The sequence below is a fragment of the Spermophilus citellus genome (genome assembly GCF_964194105.1).
Source record: "Spermophilus citellus genome assembly, chromosome: 17".
Taxonomy (NCBI): domain Eukaryota; kingdom Metazoa; phylum Chordata; class Mammalia; order Rodentia; family Sciuridae; genus Spermophilus; species Spermophilus citellus.
The window spans coordinates 1,504,360-1,530,851 of record NC_138199.1 but is presented as its reverse complement, the minus strand read 5'-3'; the positions used below and the strand labels follow the sequence as shown (position 1 = coordinate 1,530,851).

The window sequence follows — 26,492 nt, the reverse complement described above, 5'->3', positions numbered from 1 at the left end:
GGGCTCTTCCCTTGGCCTAGGACATGGGTTGCATTCGGTCCACATCAGGAACAGCTGTGAGTGCTTTAAAAAACCAAAGATGTTAGCACCTGTGTCCTCCTAAATCAGAATTTCTGGACAAAGGCTCCTGGGCCCCAGAATTTCCCAAAAGGGAACCCAAAGAGACTCATGGTATCTCTAGGCACCATCACTTTACCATGTCCCTGAACACCAGCATGTCAGCAGTGCTGACCCCAACCACAGCAAGGCCAAGGTGAGCCAGGCTATCTGGGCAGGGGCTGCTGGCCCCAGGACCTCAGATCCAGACCTGTTCTTGCTAAGTGGTGAACTAGGCTGCAATGAGGAGCAGGAGGTGTCCGTAGTGCCTGCATAACTCAGGTGCAGCGGGAGCTCTAAGCACCATTATGGACAGAGAGAACAGCAGAAATTGAAATTCTCATAATTTTAATAATGGTCAATAGCTTCTGGTTGGCTCTGAATGGTACAGTTAAACAATATACTTCAAAACCCCCCCAAAGCGCGTTCACACCCCCTCAGTAGCGTTGGCTTTCATCCACATTCCACTGCCCAATCAGACTTCCACAGCCTCAGAACCCCTCCTGGGTTATGGAAATCCACATCTTAGTGTAATGAGCTGAAAAACCCCTTGGTATACCCATGATCTGTGTTCTTTTTTAAAAATAACAAGTATTAAACCAAACACCTTCCCAGGCTGCCTTGCAGAGCAAGAAGTGTTACTGTGGCAATCTGAATCCTCTCCTCTCTCACGGGCTGTGTGGCTCTGCTCCTCTCCCTGCTCTACTGAAGTCATACAGCGTAGAGTTCGTAAATCTTCTTTACACAGTACACCAGGGCGGCCAGTGCTATCGTGTTGTGCAGTCTCTTTCTGTGCAGGTCGTCCTTCCGGACCAGCACCACCGGGGTGGAGGAGGTGAGTGTGTGCAGAGGCAGGCGGGACAGTTTATAGGCATCGTACTCCACTTGGTACTTGCAGCAAGGGTCAAACTGCCAGGAGATCCCGTAGAGGGTGCAGCAGGCCAGGCTCAGCGCACCAGCGGGCAGGGAGATGTAGTGGGAATAATCTAAGGGCAGTGCCAACGGGGTGAAGAGGCAGGCAGTACCCGCCAGCACGGTCGTCTTGTGCAGGCAATTGCCCACGGTGATCCAGCGCGCAGTCTCATCGCCGATGCGGGTGGGCTCGATCACAATGTACTTGTACTGGGCTTCCAGGGCCTGCTCCAGCTCATACTCAAACTGGTCTTGGGCGTTCTCCCCATTGTAGATCTCGTGCACAATGTAGCAGTCCGTGGCCGACAAGCTCACCCTTTGATGGGGGGAGAAAGACAAGGCGGTTAGGCTGAAGCACTGGACTGGGTTTCACTAAGATGCTGGAAGCATCACTTATGTGTTTATCTGCTCTAGAACCCAACAGACAAGATAATCAGTAAACATTTTTCTTTCTGAGAGAATGAAAGAACAAAATGAAAGATGCAGAAAAAGGAGTAACTGGTGCATCTGACAAGCCACCACACTGTATGCCAGCTTGCTGGGGAGCGTAGTGTGGCACCCTAGCAGACTGCCAAGTTGGCACACAGCCCAAAGGGAAAAAAGTGATTGCAGCACAGAATGCCACAGACCCGAACCGAACACAGCAGATGCACAAGGTCAACAGCTCGGAAGCTGCTCTTGGATTGTCAGACAACTGCAGGAGGGTTTTTCTATGGAAACCAACATACCCCCCAGGACATGATACTGAACAACCCTGCCCTTTGCTCAGTTCAAAGGTGGCCATCCATCGTTTGCACAACTGAAAACAAAAAGGGACAGCTTCACCTCAGGGGCCCCCCGGGAGGACAGGCACAGCAGGCCCAGGGATAGCAGCTACTCTGGGGAAATGCAGCCCTCTCTGAGCTGAGAAGAGAGTAGCAGCTCATAGGCAGAAGCATCTGTGGGGTTTCTCAATCAGGCAGCCTAGATGATGGCCCAATCTGGACCCTGCAGGCCTAGGACTCACCACTGAGGGCTGCTCTCATGCCCCAAAAGACACTGTTCACAGGGATCTGCCTCAAACCTTTGCTTCCCCCTGGCACTGCGGATGGATGACATGACCCTGACCAGGTAAAGAGGAATCTAGAACTGTAAGGAAGGGCTCAGCTCTGTGTCAAAGCCATATGGCAGCTGGGCCTCAATCCCACCAGCAAGCATGGGCTGAAGTGGCTTGTTAGGCAATATGAAGTCTTTGATGCACATTTCCTATCCAAAGCAGGATCTTCTCACACCCAGGACAGGCAAACCTAAGTACAGGGCTGCACAGCCCTTTCCATGTCTCCTGGGGCTTATTCAACCTGTCCACATCTAAGCCTACACAGTGCCATCCAGCATGGACTGCTTCTCCTAGTTCTACGCCCTCTGCTCGCTTCACAAGATGCCTTCTTCAGCTGGATATGGTGCACACACCTGTAATCCCAGTGACGCTAAAGCAGGAAGATCGCAAATTTGTGGCCAGTAAACAACTCAGTGAGACCCTGTCTCAAAAGAAAAAGGAAAGGGGCTGGAATGTAGCTCAATAGTAAAGCACCCCTGGGTTCGATCTCCAGTACAAAAAATGAAGTCTTCATCCAAGCCTCGCAGAGACATTCAAAACAGCTCTGTGTCACATATGCCTCAATGAAAAACAGCCCCTAGTCCCTAAACCTGGTCGTCACCACTTCCCCACCCAAACCTATGCCCCTCCAACCAGGGTCTCTGGCCAGGGGCTGATTCTCCCTGACAGGAACTGGGCTCCTTCAGTGGCCAACAAGAAGCACAGCATAAAGCCTTCACAGAAGGCCCAGCCTACGAGGCTGGTCTCTGCAGCCACACTGCCCACACAGCGGTGGCTGAGGCCTAGCCTACGCAGCTGGTCGCAGCAGCCATACCAGCACACACAGTGGTGGCTGAGCTGAGTACCCCAGGGTGGCCACAGACACTGTGGAGACCAGAGAAGAACCCTCTCAGCCCACCACAGGAGAATCCCAACCCTCCCTCAAAGAAACAGCATGCCAGGGCACAGTGGAAACTGGACTGCTGGGGGCAAACACCAAGAAGCAGGTGACCAGAGAGCCTGACAGACTAGACTCCTTCCAGTTGTCATTCTTGGACAGGATCTGGCACTTTATTTCATTTATCTGGGGGGATAGGGCAGCACACATGCTAAGCTCCAGCCAAGATTCAGCACTTTAAAAATTCACTTTTAGGGCTGGGGTTGTGGCTCAGCAGTAGAGCGCCCGCCTAGCAAGCGAGCTTTCAATCCTCAATCTGGGTTCAATCCTCAGTACCACATAAAAATAAATAAATAAAGGTATTGTGTCCAACTACAACTAAAAAATAAATATTTTTTAAAAATTCACTTTTAGTAAACAGACAAGGAAACCTCAGAGGCAGGGTTTCACTCTGGCTGGATAACAACTGATGAATGTTCTTATGTGGTCACATAAAAAATGAAAGTCAGCTGGGCACAGAGGTGCACATCTGTAATCCCAGTGGCTAGGGAGGCTGAGTCAGGAGAATCGCGAGTTCAAAGCCAGCCTCAGCAATGGCAAGGTTCTTAGCAACTCAGGGAGACCTGTCTCTAAATAAAATACAAAATAGGGCTGGCGGGGCCGGGGTAGTGGTTCAGTAGTGGAGTGCTCGCCTAGCAAGTGTGAGGCACTGGGCTTGACCCTCAGCATTGTGTCCATCTACAACTAAAGAAAAAAGTATATTAAAAAAGAAAGAAAGAAAGAAAGTGTTGGGGATGTGGCTCAGTGGTCAAGTGCCCCTGAGTTCAATCCCCAGCACCAAAAAAAAAAAAAAAAAAAAAAAAAAGATCATAGGTAAAGGGCTGACTGTGCACCCATATGCCAAGGGAGGGGATCCCACTCAAGATGGGAGCCCCTTTAATAAAAGGCTCTGGCTTGGACCCAGAAAAAAGAACTCTTTATCCTGGAAAGGTATCTGTAATTAAACTGAGCTAAAGCAACGCCTGCTAATTAAATCACAGGCCCTGATTAAACTGTGCACTGGAGAGAAATGACTCCCTGGGGTCAGACAAGAAACCTCAACATGGGATGTGGCCAACGCAGCCTGTGACACGGTATGCTGCCAAAGACGCACAGGAAGCCAATGACTTGGGAAAGCAGGGTTTCCCTTTAAGTTTCTTTGTAAAGTTTCTCCTTCTGGAGAAAATGCAGGTGACTGCAGCTGTTTCTCTCAAGCAGAATTCAGCATCTTAAAAGCCACCTTAAGCAGACAAATAAGGCGGCCCGAATCAGGGTTTCACTCTGGCTGGGCGAGAAGAGGGGCTGAGTAGTCTCTGATGGTCACACAGAAATCAAAGTCAGTGCTAAGGGGTGACTGTGCTCCCTGGTGTGTGGGAGTGACAGGGTCTCTACTCCCAGGCAGGAGCATTTCTGGCTAAGAGATTTCCTTTAGGGTCATGTATATTAGCCAAGAGAGGCCGAGGGCCCCGAGAACAAGAGGCCTAAGGGATTAAACCATGCATCCATCTGCGAAACCAAAAAGGAGTTGCTTTCAAGCTGATTTGTGTCCTGCAGCCTCTGAAAGTGAGGGGACAAGACACCTCACCATGGGGTGTCAGAGGTGAGCACTCATCCCCATGGAACACTCAAAACAAAAGCTGGCATCAAGCTGCTGTTACAGAGTCTTCTCACCCAGACCCTGTTCCACCGTGCCGTCTTGCCCTTGTCTGCTGGCAGGCCTGCAGCCACCCTGAATGGATTTTTCACATGGTGTTTTTTCTCAGCGAGGAGTAGCCAGTCAAACCAGCACCTGGAGTGCTCCATCTTACAAACACATCAGTGGGCAGATGTCATCTCCCCAGCTCCCTCTCCAAGCCCAGACGGCACCCATATGCACCCAGGCCCACCCTGCCCCCACCCTCTGCATGGCAGGATCCCTCAGGTTCCTTGGGCAGGCATAGTAGACACCTCCCACCACTTGTCAAGACAGATTAGTGGGTGTATGAGTCCCAACATGTCTAGGAGTGATTCCAAAGACCTAAACTCCTGCCTTGCTGCTGTTGTCCTGCATCCCAGCCCCACAGCATGGGAACAGCAGCAAGCAGACACTGGGTCAGTAAAGTGCTCCCAAGGCAGTGGCCTTCTGTCCTGACTGTAGGTGGCCTCATGAAGGCCACAGCCTGTAGCAAGCAAGTGTAGACATGGTGCGTCCACCTGATACTCACTTCTGAGAGCTGGTTTCATAGATGGTTCCCCACTGCCTGCCAAGATCATTTTGGCTTCCTGGAGCCCCGTGTCTTACTGTGAGCAGCTCAGTCTGCTCCTATCCCATGGGCAAAACTTTATACATAGTATGAAAATAAGTACATGGCCAGCTGAAGGCGCCAGGTGCTTCAAACAAGAGCAGGCTCTAAAGAAAGCCCAGGCAGTGTCCTGTTTTACTGCCCCCAAAACCAACCACCAATTCTGCTGTAAAAGTCAGTTAAGGAAAGGGATTCTCATTTTCTGTCAGGTGGGATAAAATCTGAAGTTTAGAGAAGTAAATTTCCAGGATACCATATGATTTACAAGGAAGGAGATGGCAAGATTCAGACCACAACCAATCCAGACACACAGGAAGCAGGAGCAGCTCTGTCAGAGTTGGCCAGACCAGGCCAAGTACCCCATTTCCCAGGTGCTGGTGGAGGCAGGGTGCTGTCTGCCACTGTACAAGTACATTTTAAAGGGCTCAGGTCTGCACTGGTGATATGGACTCTGGACTGTTCTACTTCAGAAACCGGTTGCTGAGTTCTCTAAGAGCCAAGTCCAGTCACTGCTCAACCATGCCAGCACTCACCCCAAAAGCTTAATTTTGCTTCTGGGTCAAATGTAACCCAGCTAAGAACCCAGTTGGAAGGCTGCCTTGAACCATTCAGAACATTATCAACTGATCTCCAGCTTACAAGGCCATGGGCCATCGAACCTGAGTGGCCTGACCCCTGGTATGTGGAAGCAGACTTTTTAAAAAAGCAATACAGTCTCTCTTATAAGTATCCCTTATCAATATGAATATCCCTTTCCAAATGCTTAAGAATAAAAGTGTTCAGCATTTGGGGATTAATGAGATGTCTTGGGGGTGGGACCAAGTCTAAACATAAAATCCTTTTTTGTTTCACCTACACCTTGTAGCCTGAAGGTAAATTTACACAATATGTTTAGCGCACCTGCATTTTGACAATTACCTATCACACGAGGTTTTGTGTGGAATATTCCACTTGTGGCATAATATGGGCACTGAAAATGTATCAGATTTTGGAGTATTTTGGTCTGCTCAACCTGTAGCTAGTTGGGATCTTCTGAGCTCCAGGCTTCCTAAGAGGCCATATTTTTACTTTTCTCTGCATGTATGAAATGACCGCTGAGAGTCTTCATTAAAAAGCACACACAGAGCAGCAGCAGTGATGCTACAGAACAGTGTTTATAATATGCCATCTGTAGCGTGATTTTGTTTTAAAGTATCTATTTGCTTTCTGGAAGGAGACAAAAAGACCTGAGAATCTGTCACTAAGGAGGGAACTGAGTAGCTCAGAAAAGGAAGGGGGTCTCTTTTTTACTAAATGACCTTTGACTCTTTTAAACTTGGCATAATATCTGGCACTTTAAAAATCACTAAATGTAAGGCTGGGGCCGGGGCTGTGCTCAGTGGTAGAGCGCCTGCCTCGCATGTGCTGAGGCACTGGGTTCAATCCTCAGCATCACATAAAAATAAATAATTGTGTCCAACTACAACTAAAAAAATATTTTTAAAAAAATCACTAAATGCAGCTGGGGGCAGGCAACAGTTCAAGCAACTCCAAGGGCTGCCGCAGACACTGTGGTGCCTCAGTTCACGGCTCTCGTGAGTAGGCGTTACGGGCCTGACTCCCTCCTTCCGTCTGCAACCCCATTTGGCCTTTGGGCCCTCAGTTTGCCACCAAGGGGAATCAGCTGGCGAAGAAACCCCTGGGGAATGCTGCGTTACAGTCAAAGTGCACCACAGTGAAAACCCAACAGGACACAAAATATCCCCTCTGGGACCTGGGCACCCTAAGAGTATGCCAGGCACCCTACTCAGAGACCAGCCCTCTGTCCAGCCCATACCGTGAGGCCAGACTTGAATCTCAAATGCGGGGACCCCCACAGGCTGGTGACACCCCCAAAAAAGTCAAGAGCTATGCAAGTTTGTGCAAGCAGCACTGTTTGGTGAGTGCAAGTGACTAATGAACTAAACTAACGCCACCAGAATGAGGGTGAACAGGTGCCACCTTGTGTGTGTGTGTGGGGGGGGGCACATGCAGATTCCTCTTGTGCATGACTCCAGTGCAAAGTTAAAGGTGTAGCAGACTATGAGGAAGCACAAGGAGGGGGGTTCACAAGCCAGGTGGCCTGTGCTGGGGAGGCTGGTGTGGGCCAAGGCAAGGCTAGTCTTTTACTTGCTAAGCTCTACTTGTAGTGAGCACAGGTTATTGTTACTTCCTAAATGTGGCAAATGCAATTTTAACACTTTAGTCTTTTGAAATGTACAGTTCAGTAGTGTTAAGTATGTCCACACTATTGTACAGCTGATTTCTAGAACTTTTTCCTCTTGCAAAAGCAAAACTCTTGTTATTTAATATCTTCCCATCCCCTGGCAATTATCCTACTGTCTGTCTCTATGAATCTGACTGTCCTACAGAACTCCTAGGAGTGGAATCACACAGTACTTGTCCTTCTGTGACTGGCGATTTCACTTAGCATAATGCCCTCAAGGTTCAGCCACATCGACCCATGTTCCAGACTCTCCTTCCTTTTTAAGGCTGAATAGGGCTCCATTGTATAGACACATCACACTGTGTTTATCCATTCATTTACCAATGGACACTTGGGATGTTTCCACCTCTCGACTATTATGAATAATGCTGTTATGAGCGAAGGTGTACCAGTATCTATTCAAGTCCCTGTTTTTCAATTCTTTTGTTTATATGCCCAGAAGTGGAATTGTGGATCATACAGCAATTCTATGTTCAATTTTTATGGACCTGTGGTAGTTTTCCACAGTGACTGCACCTTTTTACCTTACCACCCTCATTTTACCTTACCACAAATTTTTCCACATCTTCCCCAATACTTGTCCTTCCTCCCTCCCTCTCCTTCCCTTTGGATTAAACCCAGGGGTGCTCTACCACTGAGCTATACTCTCAGCCCTTTTTGAGAGAGGGTCTCGCTATATTGCTCCAGATGGCCTTGAATTGGCGATTTTCCTGCTTCAGCCTCCCAAGTCACTGAGGTTCTATGAGTGTGATAATGGTAACTCACTGTAGTTCTTTTTTAAAAAAATATTTTTAATTATAAATGGACACAATACCTTTTATTTATTTTTATGTGGTGCTGATGAAGATCGAACCCAGTACCTCATATGTGAGGCAAGCGCTCTGCCACTGAGCCACAATCCCAGCCCCTCGCTGTAGTTCTTATTTTTTTCTTTGCATGCTACAGATAGAACTCAGATCCTTGCACTTGCCAAGCATGTTATGAGCTACACTCCCAGCCCTTGATTTGTATTTTTGTTGAGGTAGAATACACAAGCCATACAATTCTCCCACTTAAGGCAGACAATTCAGCAGCTCAGCATTTTCAGAGTTGTATAATCAAACCTCACAATTTTAGAGCACTTTCATCACCTCAAAAAGAAATCCTGGCTGGGTGTGGTAGTGTACAGCAATTCGGGAGGCTAAGGCAGGAGGATAACAAGTTCAAGTTCAGCTTGGGCAACTTAGTGAGACCCTGTCTTAAAAAAAAAAAAGCTAGGGTTGTACAGCACCCCTTGGGTTCAATCCCCAGCACCACAAAACCCAAACACCTGTACCTGTACCCACTAAGGACGTTTCCCATTTCCCCTAGCCCTTGGCAACCAACATTCCACTTCATGACTTACGGATTTGCCACTTCTGGGCCTTCCATATAAACAGAATCATATGTGTTGTTTATGACTGGCTTCTTTCATTTATCATAACTTTTTTAAAAAATTATTTTTAGTTGTAGATGGACACAATACCTTTATTTTATTTATTTTTATGTGGTGTTAAGGCACCCAGTGCCTCACGCGTGCTAGGTAAGTGTTCTACCATTGAGCCACAACCCCAGCCCTATCATCATGTTTTTAAGTCATCACGTTGTTGCTAGGTGCCATGACACACGCCTGTAATCCCAGTGACTCAGGAGGCTGAGGCAGGAGGAACACAAGTTTGAGGCCAGCCTCAGCAACTTAGCAAGACCTATCTCAAAATAAAAAAGGGCTGGGGATGTAGCTCAATGATGAAGAGCCCCTGCATTCAATCCCCAGTACTAAAAAAATAAAAAATAAAATCATCATGTTGTAGCATATACACTTTTTTTTTTTTTTTTTAAGAGAGAGTGAGAGAGAGGGGGACAGAGAGAGAGAGAATTTTAACATTTATTTATTCTTAGTTCTAGGCGGACACAACATCTTCGTTTGTATGTGGTGCTGAGGATCGAACCCGGGCCGCACACACGCTAGGCGAGGCGCTACCGCTTGAGCCACATCGCCAGCCCCGCATATACACTTTTGATATAGTTAACACATATACTTTAAAACACAAGACAGATAAATATATGAGGGAAGTCTATTGCTACACATAAATATATATATATATATATATATATCATTTTTCTTTGGGTGGTGGCTTAACAGTTGATCTCTAGATTTATTTTTTTCCATGCTTTTGTTTTTTATTAAAAAACAAATATGCTTCTTTTATAATGTGAAAATAATCATAAACGTTTTCATAAAAACAAAAACAAAAAAAACTCACTCAAAAACCTGTATCCCTTGTAGTGAAGAGACAAGGCAACCAGTGAGTCTCCACTACCCAGGATAACAGGAGGCAGCTCACTTCCAGCTCTGGAACGTTCTCAATGCCCATGGAGAAGCAGCAAGGAACAAGCCCACCAATCCAGAGGTGTCCAGGAGCAGGGAGCTTCGCACGATTGAGGTACGTGTTGGTACCACACCCCTGCAGTCCTGCCAGAAAAGGGGTGAACGGTCCCATTCCCCTTGCACTCCAGCAAGCAATGGCTCCACTGCTCTGCAAGTCTCCATCGTTTCCTGGTCTTGCTGACCCAGGAGAACTCAATCTAACGGTAGTGCAAGCACTGGCTTTACCCACTTCCTGGAGTGGGGGCCCAGGCTCTCCCAAGTAGGGCTCAAGGGTGAGCTCACCTATAAAATAAAAAGGGGGACCTGGGCACAGCGATGCATGCCTGTAACCCCAGCTGACGCTGGAGGATCGCAAGTTTAAGACCAGCTTTAACAACTTGGCGAGACACTGTCTCAAAATAAAAAGGCTGGGGGTATAACTCAGTGGTAGAATGCTTCTGGGTTTCACCCCCAGCATCACAAAAGAAAAATAAAGGGACTTTGGCATGAGTTCCTTGAAGGCTGAGACTTTACACCATGACACGCCCCCAGCACTGGGCCTGAATGTAACAGGTCCCCCCCCCCCCAAAATAGATGGACATTTGTAATGAGTGACAGGAAGAGAAAATGATGATACAATGATATAATTAAAATAAATGATGCCTGAAAATTTAAATTAGGTCCATTATCTGCCTGCTTTTCACTTTATATGTGTCATTCAATCACCATGTGTGACATGACGTGCTGAATTCTTGTGGACAAGAATTCAGGTCACAGTTCAGAGCCTGATGTTCTTCATTATTAAAACTGTTGATTCCCTAAATTTAATGGAGTGGAAACCTGTTTTTCGCTAACCAAGCATTGCTTCCTCAGGACCCTAAAGAAAACAGAAAGATTAGCAGGAAAATCCCATGTTACCAATTAAAGATCACTGAGGACAGAAAGGCACAGGCACATATGCCCAAAACAGTTCCAGAAGTCCAAGGAACTTTCACAGGGCACCTGACAACTTTCATCCATCTCAGAGAAAGGTCACTCTCCTACTCTTCAGTCTGCTAATCAAGTAGCAATTTTGCCTCAGGAACAAGAACACAATACATCAAGTGTGGCAGACAAGGGGCCTAGCTTCAAGTTCTCTCTCACTTAAGTACCCAAGAGCAAAACACCTTGCTAACTTGTGCCAGTTTCCTGTGTCAAATGGTGCCAAAGGCCCTGGCTCTCCCAAAGCACTGCAATGCCCTCAGGACCTGGGCCAGGTGTGCAAATCTCATTTGAAAAGCACCACCCAGTGCGAGGCACCTGTGACTATATAAGTTAATTACAATTAGATAAAATGAAATAAATTCAGCCCCTCAGACACCCTAGTCACATTTCAAGCATTCAATAGTCACATGTGGCTCACGGCTGCCCTGATGTACAACAAAGATACAGAACATTTCTGTCATGGCGGCAAGGACTTCTGCACAGCCCTTACCTCAACTGTTAAGGCTGCTGAGTGGTTACTGGCTTTTTATAAGACACGAGTGTGAATCCCGTGCCTGTTCATCTCATCCAGACCAGGAAGAAAAACTTCTACCATACAAGAGGGCCAGAATGGGAATCACCCAAGAGACATTAACTGGCACAGGTTAGCAAGGTGTTTTGCCCTTGGACACCAAACCAAGCAGGGGCTGGGACTCAGTGGCAGAGTGCGAGGCACTGGGTTCAATCCTTAGCACCACCTAAAAATAAACAAAATAAAGGCATTCTGTCCATTTACAACTAAAAAAAATATTAAAAAAAAAAAAGACCCAAATCCCAACAGTCCTTAGCACTAAAAGGGAAGGATCAGAATAGAAAGGGGTGTGTCACCCCAGGAAGGTGAACCAACCTGCCCACGTGGCCATCCTTTGAGCTGGAGTGGACACTAAACCCTACACTGACCACCTGGATCTTATCATCTGGGTTTACAGATAAAACATAGCCCTCTAGAGGAGGACATGGTGTTGATTCTCGTAATTCCATGAAACTAGCTGTCTAACAAATGCCAGGGGAAACAGCTGCACAGGCCAGAGGAGGGAAGGCTGCAAAAAATGATCAAACCCTAAAAGCTGAAGACCTCAGGCTGCCCTGCATCACGATCAGATGCAGATTGGTACGTGTTCACATGATTATAAGAACAGGAACTCAGAGCACATGGCTAGACTCATATTCCAACAATCACAGAAAACTCAGGGATGCTCAGGAACCCTGAGAGAGCAGCACCAAGCAGTCCACGTAAGACAGGTGGGCTGTGAGCTAGTCCTGGCTGGCACAAAGGTGAGAGAAGACAGATACCTGCTCTGTGCTTTCCTAGATGGGCAAGAGTACCTCAAAGATGCCGGCAGGACAAGTGGCAATCTGTTTGATGTGCTTGCTGCTAGTATGCTGAATTGTGGACAAGAATTCAGGTTACAGCTCAGAGCCTGATGTTCTTCATTCTAAAAACTGTTGATTCCCTAAATTTAACGGAGTGGAGAGAAAAATCACGTAAGCAGCTATCAGTTTGGTGTTTCTACCCCTCCAAAGCCAGCACTGCCCATAGACACAGAACTTTATGCAGTGGCGGAATGTTCTGTTCTGTCTGATATGGTTGCCACTAACCAAAACTGGCTACTAAGCACTTGAAATGTGGCTGGTGGGCCTGAGGTGCTAAATTTTTCATTTAATTAATTTAAATGTAACAGCATATGGTTAGTGGCTATGGAATTTCTGATAGTTCAGTAATTCAGTTCTAATCTAGAACTGAGTCTAGAAACACTCAAGAGCCAGGTAGAGCAAAACTCCATCCACTGCATGCAGTAGAGTGTGGCAAATCCAGCAAATTTGTCCAAAGTATTGCTCTACTCCAGTCCCTGTCCCAGACCACACGATGTATATCCTTCAGTTTCAGCATAAAGCAGATGCCAACCAGGTGTAAGCAGTGACTTGGGAAAGTGGAGGTGAAATTTGAGTCAGTCTAAATGTGACATGGAATAAAATAATTTAGGAGCCATAAACAGCCTATTTTAGTCATGAGGGCCAATAATACACTCAGGCCTCATAATCTATGGTGCTAGGGCAACCAATTAATCCGGCCTGTTCCACCCAAGTTCTTGCCACTAACTGAGGAGGAATGGAGGTGTGCCCAGAAGTCAGCTCCATAGCTCGGGGGCGGGTTAAATTTCCAAGCCCTGCTCAACGTGGGAGGATCTTAGGAAAGATGTGCTCTGGCAAATGACTCCTCTGAAGGAACCTAGCTAAGGCCTTGTAACAAAAACAAAGAGGGGGGAACATCAAGCCATACCAAGTGATCTGGAAAGAGGGCAGATGGTGACTCTGAAACAAACAAACAAAAAAATAGATGCCCATTCCTGGATGACAGGCAACATCTGCATGTGTAAGTACAGTTCCTGACCAAAGGTCACAACCTGAACATCTACAGAGACCAGGCAGGTAACTGCAGTGAGTCAAGCTGTCAGGTGAGGAACGATGAACTTAAAAAGCACTTGCCCTGACCAAAGAGAAAGCTACTACTAGGCTTTGCAGAGAGCTTTATGCAAAATCTGTCGGCCAACTCATTTAAATTCTCTGAAAATCTGTTGAGAGGCAGGCGCAGTGGCACATGCCCACAATCCCAGTGACCCAGGGGCCAAGGCAGGAGGATTACAAGTTTGAAGTCAGCCTCTGCAACTCTGTGAGATCCTGTCTCAAAATAAAAAGGACTGGGGGTGTAGCTCAGTGGTAGAGTACCCCTGGGCTCCAATTCCAGTACTACCAAAAAAAAAAAAAAAAAAAAAAGTGTCAAGATGCAACCATCGAAGACAGGATTATTTAGTCTATGGGCTGTGGTTGGCAAAACTGTTCTGAAATTCACTAACACTTATCAAAAACAATTTCCAATGTCTATTTTCTTTGATCTATGAAAACTTAACCTTTGCTGGCAAAGGTTAAGTTAACCTTTGCTACCATGTTTGAGGCATCTCTATTTGGCTCTTTGAGTCGTTCTTATTTAGAGAGGAAGATGCCTTTTTCTCTAATACTCAACTTTCTAAGCCAGATCATTTGCTATTACTAAAAGATCTTTGTTGCGTTAATGGTTTTGAAAGTGTTAGGTTTTAAGGGCCTATGGAAATCATAAAGATAACTTCTTCTGATAATCCAATCCGTTCAAGAAATACCAGGTGGGAGTTGAAAAGACAGATTGATTGTCACTGCTTTTTCAAGGAAGAGGCAATGAAGAAAGAGAATACTGGATACCTGTGAGCTCAAGAATAAAAAGTAGCCGGGCATGGTGGTGCACACCTGTAATCCCAGTGGCGGGGGAGGCTGAGGCAGGAGGATGGCAATTTCAAAGCCAGCCTCAGCAATTTAGTGCGGTCCTCAGCAACTCAGCAAGACCCTATCTCTAAATAAAATACAAAAAAGGACTGGGATGTGGCTCAGTGATTGAGTGCCCCTGGGTTCAATCCCTAATCATCTGCAGGTAATGTCAATGAACATGGGTTGGAATCACTTAAAGAAAAGGAACAATACAGACAGAACTTTTGACGATCCTCCTTCAAGAGACCCCCCCCAAAAAAAGGAAAACCAAAACTTTACTTTCTTCTGATCTCCTCTATACCAATCAAACCTTAGCAAAATGGACAGGGCAGTTTAATCCTGGTGGCTCCACTGATATACACCACTCTCCCAAACTTCTAGGGGTTGAACAGTTTCTAGGAGCTAATACTAGCTGAAAGCGCTTTTCAGAAGCCAAATCCTCAAGTTCGACACGGAAACTCCTCCAGTACCATCTTCTGGAAATGGGTCATCACAATCGAGGTCCACCTTGGAAAAAACAAGCTCGTGGCGTCCTAGCCGCACACCATTCATTGGGAAAGGTCACTTTAAAGGACTTGAAGGGTAGGAGCACTTGCTGAGAGCCCTCCAAGAGCCAAGCCCCTTCAGGCAGCGGCCGCGCGGGCCCGGAAGGCACCTCGGCGGGCTCGGCTCCGCGGCGGACGTGCGCACCGCGCCTGCCCCGGGCCCGTCCGCTCGGCGCGGCCTTCCCCTCCCCTCCCTCCCGGGACCGCTCCTCGCCACGTCGGGGGCCCAGACCGCCACGTGCGCCGCCCGGCAGGGGCCCGGTGCTCCCGAGCGGCCGGCGCTCGCCTCCGCCCGCACCGTGGGGCGCCGGGCCCGCGGCCACCCTCCTGGGGTCCTCGGCACCGCCTGGAGGCCGATCCTGCTCCCTCCGGCTCCCGGCTCCTCCCGGGCTGGAACCCGTGTGCCCGGCGAGGGACGGGGAGCCGGGGCTCGGCCGGGAGACGCGCCGCCCCGGGAGGCCTCGCCGCGCTCCCCGGCTGCCGGGTCGCCCGTCCCGGCAGGAGCACGCCGCTGGACCTCACCTCTCTCGGGAGCTGCCGCCGCTGCTGCCCGGGCCCAGACGCCTCCTTCCCCAAGCGGCCATCTTGGAGACTCTCGGCTCGCCCGTGTCTGGCGCCGAGGCGGGCGGGCGGGCCGAGGGGAAATGTAGTCCGGCCGGCAGCCGCGCGGCCCGGGCCGCGGCGCGCCGAACTACGACGCCCACAATGCCGCGCGCCGGAAGCCGCCGCCGGGCCGCCTGCGCCGGGAGGAGCCGCAGCCCGCGCAGCCCGCGCCGCCCGCGCCTGTGGGTCCCCGCGCCCGGCTCCGGGACGTCCTTGGGGTTCGAGAGGGAGTGCTGAAGGAGAGGGGAAGACGGCGCCTACAACTCCCAGGGCGCCGCGCGGGGGCGGCCGGCCTCCTGCCCGACGGGGCCGCGGCCGCCGCTGAGGTCACCCCGGGGCGGGAGGCCCCGCCCGGCCTCCTCGGAAGCAGTGGCCGCCGCGCCAGGCCCCCGTTTCTCCGGACGCGGGGTGCACTTGGGAGCCCGGGACGGACGCGCGCGGCTGCGGAGCGCCTTCCTGCAGGTCGGGGCCGTGGGGGGGTCTGACAGCAGACAGCTGGCTACGGCACGTGACCGGCGCCGCGAGGGGAATCGAGGTTCCGCGTTCGGGAAGAGTCTGTGGAGCTTGGGTTGCATGACCCGTGTCGGGTGTATGCACCGGTGCACGAGACCAGCCTCGTTTCGGTACCTTTAAAGGCATCAGTCGGGCTGCCCCAGGTCCTGCCTTTGCCTGTCTGTAAAGCGATCCCAGGTGCTGCTGACAGTTTGAGGACTACCGAGTGTCTCTGCTGCTCCCACAGACAGTTGTTAGACATGCTGATTGGTTCATAGAATTATTTGAACAAAACCAATGCAGGAATAAGCTCTAGATTCTGAGGGGTGAAGAGGCACAATCCTGACTGGTGGGGCTCTGCAGGTCAGCAAGAGGGTTGGCAGATATGGTGGTGACTTCAGCCACCTGGGATTCCTCTGCATTTCCCTCTGGCTCACGTTCTACTGTAGTTTTAGCTGTTTAAAACCCTCTGACAGTTCCTCCTTGCCTACAGGGTGTAATTCAACCTAGAAGCCCCTCCTTGAGGGGAGGTTGCCTGCTTCTGTGACTTCAACAGCCCCTTTTGGTGGCCTTCAAGTTACCAGGCTAGTAAAATCAGAAGGTTGTGAGCCCACCGATATGTCATGCTGCGCCTAAAATGCCTTTCCCTGCCTCGTCCCGGCTTTTATGCTTCCAAGACCTTGGACATGTCTGATCTATGGGATGTTCCTGGTTTTCAAATTGGGTCATCCAACCCGGCCTCCAAGAGCCAATGTGTAGCACATGCTAGAGACTCATGAACTATTGCCATATTATGTCACTGTGGGTATGTGACATATCTTAATTTTTTATTATTTATTTATCTTTGGTACTGTTGAAATCCAGGAACTATGCCTTTACCCCTGAGCTACATCTCTAGCCCTTTTTATTTTGAGATGAGTTCTGTCTTAGTTGCCCAGGCTGGCCTCGATCTTGGGATCCTCCTGTAGCTCAGCCTCCTGAGTCACTGGGATTGCAGGTATGCACCACTGCACCCTGCTGTCTCTTCTCTTGACCAGTGTAGTGATTAAGAAGGTGTATTAGGGGTTCTAGAACACTGGATTTGAAGTGTGGCTCCACACTTCTGGATTGGGTTGCTTATGTAGCTTCTTTGTGTCTCAGCTTCCCTGTTTGTAATGTGGGGATGATATTAGTACCTCCCCTCAGAGGTTTGCTCTATTTCATGAGATGATACCCCTGCATGGAACTTAAAGCACAGGGCAGTAATAACTTATGGTTATGGAATGCCCCATGCTATCCTATATTTTAAGTGATTTACCTCTTTAGATCTTCACAGGAACAGTAGAAAAGTGATACTGTTGTTATTAAGGCCTGCATTTTATAAATGAAGAGACTACAGGAGACCTGATTGACTTGCCAAGGTCACCTGCCAATAAGGAATGCTGCCAGGATTTGAACCCAGACATCCAGGTGCAGAGATTACCCCATGCTATCATGTCTCTTAGGAAATGCTCTGGAAATGCTGCCGTCATGAATGAGGCAGGTCAATGCCTGGTGCACAGAGTAAATGAAAATACTCCAAAAGCTGTGGACCTACGATGATCGTCCCATCTCTCCAGCTCTTCCACTCTCACCTTGCTTCCAATCTGCTGATTTGAGCTAAGCTGCACAAAGTGTTGTCTCTTGAACACCAAAAGTGCATAGACATTGTCTGGAAGGTACATACGCAGATAGATTCACTCAGCACAAATTTCTCTAGTACCTACTGAGGGCTCAACCTGAGCAGTGGATATTGAAATTCCTGACAGCACCCATGCAGTGGAGACTCCATATTTGTCCCCTGAACTGCTGGCAGCCATTGGGAAGGGTGCTCAAAAATAATCTGCCACTTCTCTTACTACACTTTTCATCTGTTCATTCTTCTAACAAATAATGTTTAAGGTACTCTATTCCATGTAGTGTGTGCTAGGCAAAATAGCATCTAGTAAGACGCATGACTTCTGGTTACTAGTCTTGATATATATTCCAGTTGAATAAACAACTAAGTGGATAAATAGTTTTGGAGAGTGACAAGTACCAAGAGAAAGAGAGGACTGGGGATGTGGCTCAAGTGGTAGGGCGCTTGTCTAGCATGTGTGAGGCACAGGGTTTGATTCTCAGCATCACATAAAAATAAAATAAAGATATTGTGTCCACCTAAAACTAAAAAATAAATACTAAAAAAAAAAAAAGAGGAAGAGAAACAGGATGATATAACACAGTGACTTGGAGATTACTGGTGATGAGAGAAGAACGGGAGAGGAGACAGTGTGCATTTTCAGGTTTGGAGACAGAATGTTCTATGCAAAGAGAATAAATGCAGAGGCACTGGAGTGTGAGTGGGCTTGGTGTTTTCCAGGAACAGGATTGGGGCAGCTGGAACACTAAGAGGCAGGAGTGGTGTTTAGTTTGCCTTTGACTAAGTCACTGACTCTTTTTAAATTCCCATTTTCTCAACTGTAAATTGGAGGCAATTTTATCTGTTTTAGTAAATGTCTAATTAGAGAAGAACCATCATATGTATTTCAAACAGAGGGAATTCAATACAGGTATTGTTTACAAAGGTGTTGGAAGGGCAGGAAAAGCAAGAGGACAATAAGAGCATGCAGTCACTAGCAACCGGAGTTAGCTGCTGCACCCCATCAGTTGAAGGAACAAAAGGAAAAATCATATTTCCAGAAACTGTTCTTGAGCTGCTGAGTAGGAGCTGGGAGCTGCACTTACTTAAGGGGACTACTGGAATGCAGGGGATGCCATAACTGTGACCTGAGGTGTTGCCAGAAGCTAGAGACTGGAATGACTTTTCCTTTTCTTTCATTTTCCAAACTCCCACCAATGCCTCTCATTGACAGAATCAGTTGACAAAGGAGTCTGGGAAATGTAGTTTAACCCTTGGCCACAGAATGGTGAGTATAAGAAGGAAATGTGGAAATGAAGACAGCAGAAACCATTCACACAACCCGTCTTTCAAGGCTGTTTAGAGGAGAAGTGTGTATATATTCATAAATGATGACTATTATTTTTTCTTTTTCTTTTTTCCTTTCTGTTGTACCGGGGATTGAACTCAGGGAGGTTCTACCACTGAGCTACATCCCCAGCCTCCCACCTACCCCTTTTTGAAACAGGGTCTTGCTAAGTTGCTGAGACCGGCCTTGAATTTGGTATCCTCCTGCCTCAGCCTCCCAAGGTGCTGGGATTACAGGTGTGCCTCACCATGCCTGGCAAATTATGCTTATTATACTTTATAGCACATTGTAGCCATTCAGGGAGAGGAAATCTTCCAAAAACATCTTTGGTATGATATTTCCACAGAAAGCTTTGAATTTGCAATTAAAAGCATCAAAAATTAGCATCTTAAAAATAGGATTTTAGGGTTGGAGATGTAGGTCAGTGGTACAGCAGTTGCTAACATGTGCAAGGCCCTGGATTCAATCCACATCATCGCACACATAAAAATAATAACTCTTTTTATGTTAAATTAAATAGAATTTTAATTTGGAATGCTTGACATGTTCATGTAGTACAAAATTCACATTATAGGGCTGGGGTTGTGGCTCAGAGGTAGAGTGCTCACCTAGCATGCATGAGGCACTGGGTTCGATCCTCAGCACCACATAAATGTAAAATAAAGATATTTTGTCCACCTAAAACTTAAAAATAAATTTTTAAAAAAATTCACTTATAAGGGGCTGGGGTTGTGGCTCAGCAGTAGAGCACTCATCTAGCATGTGTGAGGCCCTGGGTTTGATCCTCAGCACCACATAAAAATAAACAAAATAAAGGTATTGTGTTCAACTACTTCTAAAAAAAATGTTTAAAAAATTAACATTATAAAACAATATACAGTGAAAGTAAGTTTTCCTTTTTCATCTTTCCATCATTTAATCTTCTCCATCCCCCATATATAAAGTGTATGCATATATTAAAAGCAAAAAAAAATGGGGCTGGGGATGTGGCTCAAGCGGTAGCGCGCTCACCTGGCCTGCGTGCGAGCCGGGTTCGATCCTCAGCACCACATACCAACAAAGATGTTGTGTCCGCCGAGAACTAAAAAATAAATAAATAAATAAAAATTCTTTCTCTCTCTCTCTCTCTCTCTAAAAAAAAAAAAATAAGAGCAAAAAAATTTTTCATTTTAAATAAAGGATGTATTCTATACAGACTACCCTGTGTCTTTTTCTTCTTTTTTCCACGTGACTGTGTCTTGGAGATCCTACTCCATCAGTACATACCTGACTTAATAGTGTGTGGCATTCTGCTGTTTAGATAGGCCATAATTTTATTAGCCAGCCTTTCAACAGTCTTTTCCTATTTAAAAGAATGCTGCAGTGAATATGCTTGCACAACCTCCTGGTGCCCACATGCTAAAGTGACTGTGGGATCATTTCCTCCAGAGAACTTGTGGGTCAGAAGTTGCCGGTGTCAGATATCACAAAACACCGCTATCCGCTCCCCGGCAGTGTTTGACAGAACCTGTTTTCCCACAGCTTCACCAGCACCGTCTGTTAGCAAATATTTTCTCTTTGCTAATCTGACAGGTCAAAACTGGTGTCTTGCTCAATGCAATGTGGCAGGCTGGACTAGAGAAAGAACATAGTGGGAAACAGGTGGAATCTGCAGCTGCAGTTACTAGCCATGTGCCCATGTAGATTTAATAAAAATGAGGTCCATATGCATCATATAGGTAATGTATATTATATATGTGTATATATGCTTGTGTGTGTGTGTATATGTTTATTTTCAAGGTTTATTTTTGAATTTTTTTTTGTGGTGAAAAAGATAATTTTTTGCAGATTTCACCTGTTTCCCACTATGTTCTTTATAGACCTAAGCAAGTTTCTTTCTTTTCTTTTTTTCAGTGTCTTTTAAAGACGCTGTCTAGTGGGCTGGATGGGTAGCTTGGTATTAAAGCACTTACCTAGCATGACATGGCCCTGGGTTTGATTCCCAGCACGGGGTGGGGGTGGGGGGCGCGGGGAGTGTATCTTGTTGCATGTAAGTTTTGCATTTTTCTTACTATGAAATAGAGCATCATGGGGATCCTTCTTTTTTCTCTCTTGAGAGGAGGTCTCCCTGTCATGCCCAACCTGGGCTTGAACTCCTGGGCTCAAGCAGTCTTCCCCGCTCAGCTTCAAGCCTGTGCCACTATACCTGGAGTGAGACTGTTTTTTGTTTGTTTGTTTGTTTGTTTTAATATTTATTTAAGTTGTAGATGGACACATACCTTTCTTCATTTATTTTTATGTGGTGCTGAGGATCGAACCCAGGACCTCACACATGCAAGGCAAGCGCTCAACCGCTGAGCCACAACCCCAGCCCGAGTGAGGCTGTTTTTAAAAAGAAGGCCTTAGGGGCTGGGCATGCGTGGGGCCCGGGTTCGATCCTCAGCACCACATACCAACAAAGATGTTGTGTCCGCCGAGAACTAAGAAAAAATAAATATTAAAATTCTCTCTCTCCATTTCCATGCAATTTCCCTTTTTTCTCTCTTTCCCTCCCACCTCATGTCTCTGTTTAATGTTAATCTTTTCTTCCTGCTCTTCCTCCCTGCTCTGTTCTTAGTTGCTCTCATTATATCAAAGAAGACATTTGGTATTTGTTTTTTAGGGCTAGCTTCACTAAGCATAATCTGCTCTAGTGCCATCCATTTCCCTGCAAATTCCATGATTTTGTCATTTTTTAGTGCTGCGTAATACTCCATGGTGTATAAATGCCACATTTTTTTCATCCATTCATCTATTGAAGGGCATCTGGGTTGATTCCACAGTGTAGCAATTGTGAATTGTGCTGCTATGAACATCGATGTGGCAGTATCCCTGTAGTGCACTCTTTTAAGGTCTTCAGGGAATAGTCCGAGAAGGGCAATAGCTGGGTCAAATGGTGGTTCCATTCCCAGCTCTCCCAGGAATCTCCATACTGCTTTCCAAATTGGCCGCACCCGTTTGCAGTCCCACCAGCAATGTACAAGAGTACCCTATTCTCTACATCCTCGCCAGCACTTGTTGTTGTTTGACTTCATAATGGCTGCCTTTCTGACTGGAGTGAGATGGTATCTTAAGGTGGTTTTGATTTGCATTTCCTTGACTGCTAGAGATGGTGAGCATTTTTTCACGTACTTGTTGATTGATTGTATGTCCTTATACAAAATTACATATAAGAGGTTGTGAGGGGAACGGGATAATAAACATGGAGGGAAATGAATTACAGTAGATGGGGTAGAGAGAGAAGATGGGAGGGGAGGGGAGGGGGGATAGTAGAGGATAGGAAAGGTAGCAGAATACAACAGTCACTAATATGGCATTATGTAAAAATGTGGATGTGTAACCGATGTGATTCTGCAATCTGTATTTGGGGTAAAATTGGAAGTTCATAACCCACTTCAATCTAATGTATGAAACATGATATGTCAAGAGCTTTGTAATGTTGTGAACAACCAATTAAAAAAAATAATAACAATAAAAAAAAATTCTCTCTCTCTCTCTCTCTGACTCTCTCTTTAAAAAAAAAAAAAAAGAAGGCCTTAGCATGCTTATTTACTAAAAGGTTACAACTTCTTCACATTTTAAACATGTTAACAGTGCTTTTCCAATTTCTTCCATCTGATACTATGTTTCTTATTTCCATAAGTTAAAAGGCAACTTCAATATTTTCCCCTTTCGGTTGCAGATTCCCTGTTCAGAATGTTGGGTTTCTTTTGTTTGTTTTATGCAAAAGTCACAATATATATCTAATAAACAATACAGTGATGTATAGAAAAGAGTGGATAATTTCCTGCCCAGCCTTTTGCTGCTGTGATCTGACATTAACATTTGATATCTATCCTTCCTTATTTCCTTACTCTAAACACAGGGGGCTGGGAATGTGGCTCAGGGGTGAAGTGTCTGCCTGGCATGCGTGCGCCTCTGTGTTCAATGCCCAGCACCACAAAAAAAATTAAAAAATAAACACACAGAAATAAATAAATATATATATAACATATGAAATGCATATGGACCTCATTTTTATTAAATATATATTTAGTATATAAATACACTTACATGTAAAATATATATTATTCGTTTATATATTTAGATATAGTTGATAAAAATAAGATCCTTATGCATTTCTTTTCAGCCTCTTGTTTTTTACTTAACATTATATCATGACTATTCTTCCAAGATTAATATAAAAAGGTCTACTATATTACTTAACAATAACTTCATGCCTTTATAACATTCAGGAACTCAGATGATAATATATTCAAACTTATTTCTAAAATTTAATTTTTAGATTTTTCAGTTGACACATAGTAATTGTACATATTTGTACGTAGTGTGACATTTCAATTCATGTATGAAAGTGTGATTAAAATTTCTTTTTAACCCGGACTGTAACCACTGCCAACAATGCTACAAAAAGGTCCTGAATTCTTATTAGCTGCTGCTTTTGTTTTCACAGTCCTAAAGTAGGAATGCTGACGACAGAGTATGCACACTTTAATTTTAAGAGATGGTGCTACCATAACTTGTGTATAGAGAATCCTAAGGAATCCACTAGAAAATCTATTAGAATCAATAAACAAGGGGCTGGGGATGTGGTTCAGCGGTGGAGCCCTCGCCTCGCACGTGTAAGGCCCTGGGTTCGATCCTCAGCACCACATAAAGATAAATAAAATAAAGATATTGTGCTCTATCTACAACTAAAAAATAAATATTAAAAAAAGAATCAATAAACAAGTTTAGCAGAGTTGAAGAGTACAAGATTAATATACAAAAGTTAATTCTATGTACTGTCGTGAACAATCAAAAATGGAAATTTAAAAACAATTCCAGCACTGGAGTTGTGGCTCAGTGGCAGAGCACTTGCCTAGCATGTGTGAGGCCCTGGGTTCGATCCTCAGCACCACATTAAAAAAGTAATAATAAAATAAAAGCTTCTATCCACACACAACTACCAAAAAAATTTTTGAATAATTCCATTTATAATAATATAAAAATTAAGATATGTAGGATTAACAGAGGAGGTACAAAATCAACTCTGAAAACCATTAAACATAGTTGAAAACAAAGATCTAAATAAGCATAAAAGTGTCCTAGGCACGAATTGTAAGACTTAATATTGTTAGGTTGCAATTCCCTGTGTTGGATTGCTGTGACTGACATGACAAATCCCACAGAAAGCTATTGGCTTACAGTTCTGGAGCCTGGAAGTCCTGGGTCCTGGCAGGGCTGGTTGATGTTTCTCCTCCTGCTCCTCCCCCTTTCCTCCTTTCCTCCTCCTCTCCTCCTCTGTACTGGTGATTTAACCCAGGGTACTTTACAATCGAGCGATGTCCCCAGTCCTTTCTTTTATTTATTTTTATGGGGTGCTGGGGATTGAACCCAGGGCCTCGCACGTGTTAGGTGACCACTCCACTGCTGAGCCACAACCCCAGCTGTCCCCAGTCCTTTTTATGTTTTATTTAGAGGCAGAGTTTCCCTGAGTTGCCCAGGCGATCCTGCTGCCTCAGCCTACTGAGTTGCTGGGATCACAGGCTTGCACCACTGTGCACAACAGGGCTGCTTTCTGGTTCCTTCTAAGCGTCTTTGGCTCGTAGTGGTCATCTTCCCCTGGATCTTCACATGGCCCATGGGGTCTAGGTCCAGATTTTCTCTTTTCATAGAACACCAGTTACACTGGAGGACAGCCCACCCCCATGACCTCATTTCAATTTAATTTCTTCTTAAAAACTCCTATCTTCAAACACAGTCACATTCTAAGGTAGCAGGTGAATCTGGGGTGGACACTACAGCCTATGCTATGGATAGTGTCCCCTAAAGACCCACATGTTAAAGGCTTGGTCCCCAGAGCGGTGCTATGGAGAGACGGTGGAGCCCTGGGAAGCGGCGTCTTCTGGGAGGTCCTTAGGTAGTTGGGGGTGCTCCCCTGAAAGGGACGGTGTTCTCTCGTTCCTTCTGGCTGAGATGTGATTGTCACTTTGATAGAACCTTCCCACCAGGTTGTTCTGCACTCACCAGACACCCAAACCCACGGGGCCATCTGGTCTTGGACTTGGGGCTCGGCAGCCATGAACAGACTCTCCTGACTTCATCAGCCGCCTGGGCCAGGCGTCTTGTTGTGTTGAGTGGAGTCTGACGAATATGGCCCACAGACGGCAGGGTGGGTAAGGTGCCAGGCCTCAGGATGGAGGAGGATGGTGACGCGCACAGGGGGCTTCTCCAGCATCTCAGGCCCCTTGACCGTGCCGCAGCCCTCACTCAGCCTCACTCTCCTCCCGCGCGGCCTCCACTGCCCCTCTCTTTCCAGACACGGGACCCTTTTCTTCCCTGGCACTGCTGTGGTGGTTTAAAAGTGTGCCTGCCACACTCCACACTCCCTCCACCAACATGGGGCCTGGGGGGCTGGTCGTGGTGGCACACCTACAATCCCAGTGACTCAGGAGGCTGAGGCAGGAGGATGGCAAGTTTGAGGCCAACCTCAGCAACTTAGTGAGACCCTGTCTCAAAAAATAAAAAGACTGGGGATGTAGCTCAGAGGTCAAGCACTCCTGGGTTCAATCCCCAGTACCAAAAGCACCCAAGAAGCCAAAGAGTGCCCGTGTTCCCTCCCATTGAATCTGTAGAATAAGAGGAAGTGGCATTGTGTGACTCTGGCTCACAAAAAGTACTTTTCCCTTTGAACCCGTGCCTTGAATCACCTCCAAAGTAACCATCCAAAGTGCTTATGAGGGGAAGTTACTTACACAGTGGGCTTCGGCGTGTCCTCATGAAGGTCAGTGGGAGAAAGGTGTCCTTCTCCTTAGGTACATCAGTTAGATCAGAGCAAGGCATGAGGGTGTCTGTGAGTGTGTTTTGTTTTTTGAGACAGTATCTTGCTAAATTGCCCAGGCTAGTCCCAAACTTGTGATCCTCCTACCTCCTGCCTCCCAAGTAGCTGGACTTATAGGGGTGCGCCAACGGAGGGTTTAAGGAATCTGGACTCAGGGTTGGGGGAGTCTCTTTCTGTGTTCTGGGTAACCACCTAAACCATTCTGTTGGTGCCTGGGAATATTTAAAGCTCCGGCTAGGGTTCAACCCTTCTGGAAAAACCTGCAGCTGGTGGGTCACAGAGCAGTCAAAGAAGTCTGCCGATGGGACTGAGGGACCTTACAAAAGGTCCTATAGGTTCTGTCCTCCACACCGGAGCGCTCTATGCTACCATAGAAGAAGCATGGCTATCCTGAGGCTGCCATGCAGTGAGGAAGCCCAAGCCCCATGGAGAGGCCACGTGTAGTTGGCTGTCGCAACTGAGCCTCAGATACTGAGGGGCAGAGAAAGGCCTGCCCTGCTGTGCCGTTCGTTACTGGATTCCTGACCCACAAACTCCACAAGCAGAATAAAGTCACTGTTTGATGCCCCTGTGTTTGGAGGTGGCTTGTCACATAGCAACAGATAGCTGAATGACCCTGTTTGAAATATTTAGGATGCAAACTTTGTGCTGTCGGTGAGATGGAGGTCTGCTTCACAGAGCTCAGCTGCACGGGGGCCCAGTTGTCGGTTGAGACTGCAACAGGCACCTGTCCCTCCAGGATGCCTGGAGCCTGGGACCGTCCCACTCCATCAC

At 46.7% G+C, this 26,492-nt stretch overlaps 1 protein-coding gene and 1 long non-coding RNA gene across 2 annotated transcripts; one reads left to right on the top strand and one right to left on the bottom strand.

Moving 5' to 3' along the window:
• Positions 1-427: 427 nt before the first annotated feature.
• TMEM11 (transmembrane protein 11) lies at positions 428-15,544 on the bottom strand. The gene is made up of 2 exons (XM_081270955.1): positions 15,321-15,544; positions 428-1,324 (listed from the first exon to the last, which is right to left on the bottom strand). The coding sequence occupies exons 1-2, from the start codon at positions 15,380-15,382 to the stop codon at positions 808-810; spliced, it is 579 nt and encodes a 192-aa protein (XP_081127081.1). The 5' UTR covers positions 15,383-15,544; the 3' UTR covers positions 428-807.
• A 175-nt stretch (positions 15,545-15,719) lies between these two features.
• On the top strand, positions 15,720-19,531 carry LOC308635986. Its single transcript, XR_014019318.1, has 2 exons — positions 15,720-15,863; positions 17,199-19,531. It is a non-coding gene; the product is annotated as an uncharacterized lncRNA (long non-coding RNA).
• The last annotated feature ends 6,961 nt before the right edge of the window (positions 19,532-26,492 follow it).

Excerpts from the sequence above, each read along its gene's own strand:
- TMEM11 (XM_081270955.1), bottom strand. The coding sequence starts at position 15,382 with ATGGCCGCTTGGGGAAGGAGGCGTCTGGGCCCGGGCAGCAGCGGCGGC. Across the intron at positions 1,325-15,320 it reads GGCGGCAGCTCCCGAGAGAG|GGTGAGCTTGTCGGCCACGG; the intron begins GTGAGGTCCAGC and ends CCCCCATCAAAG.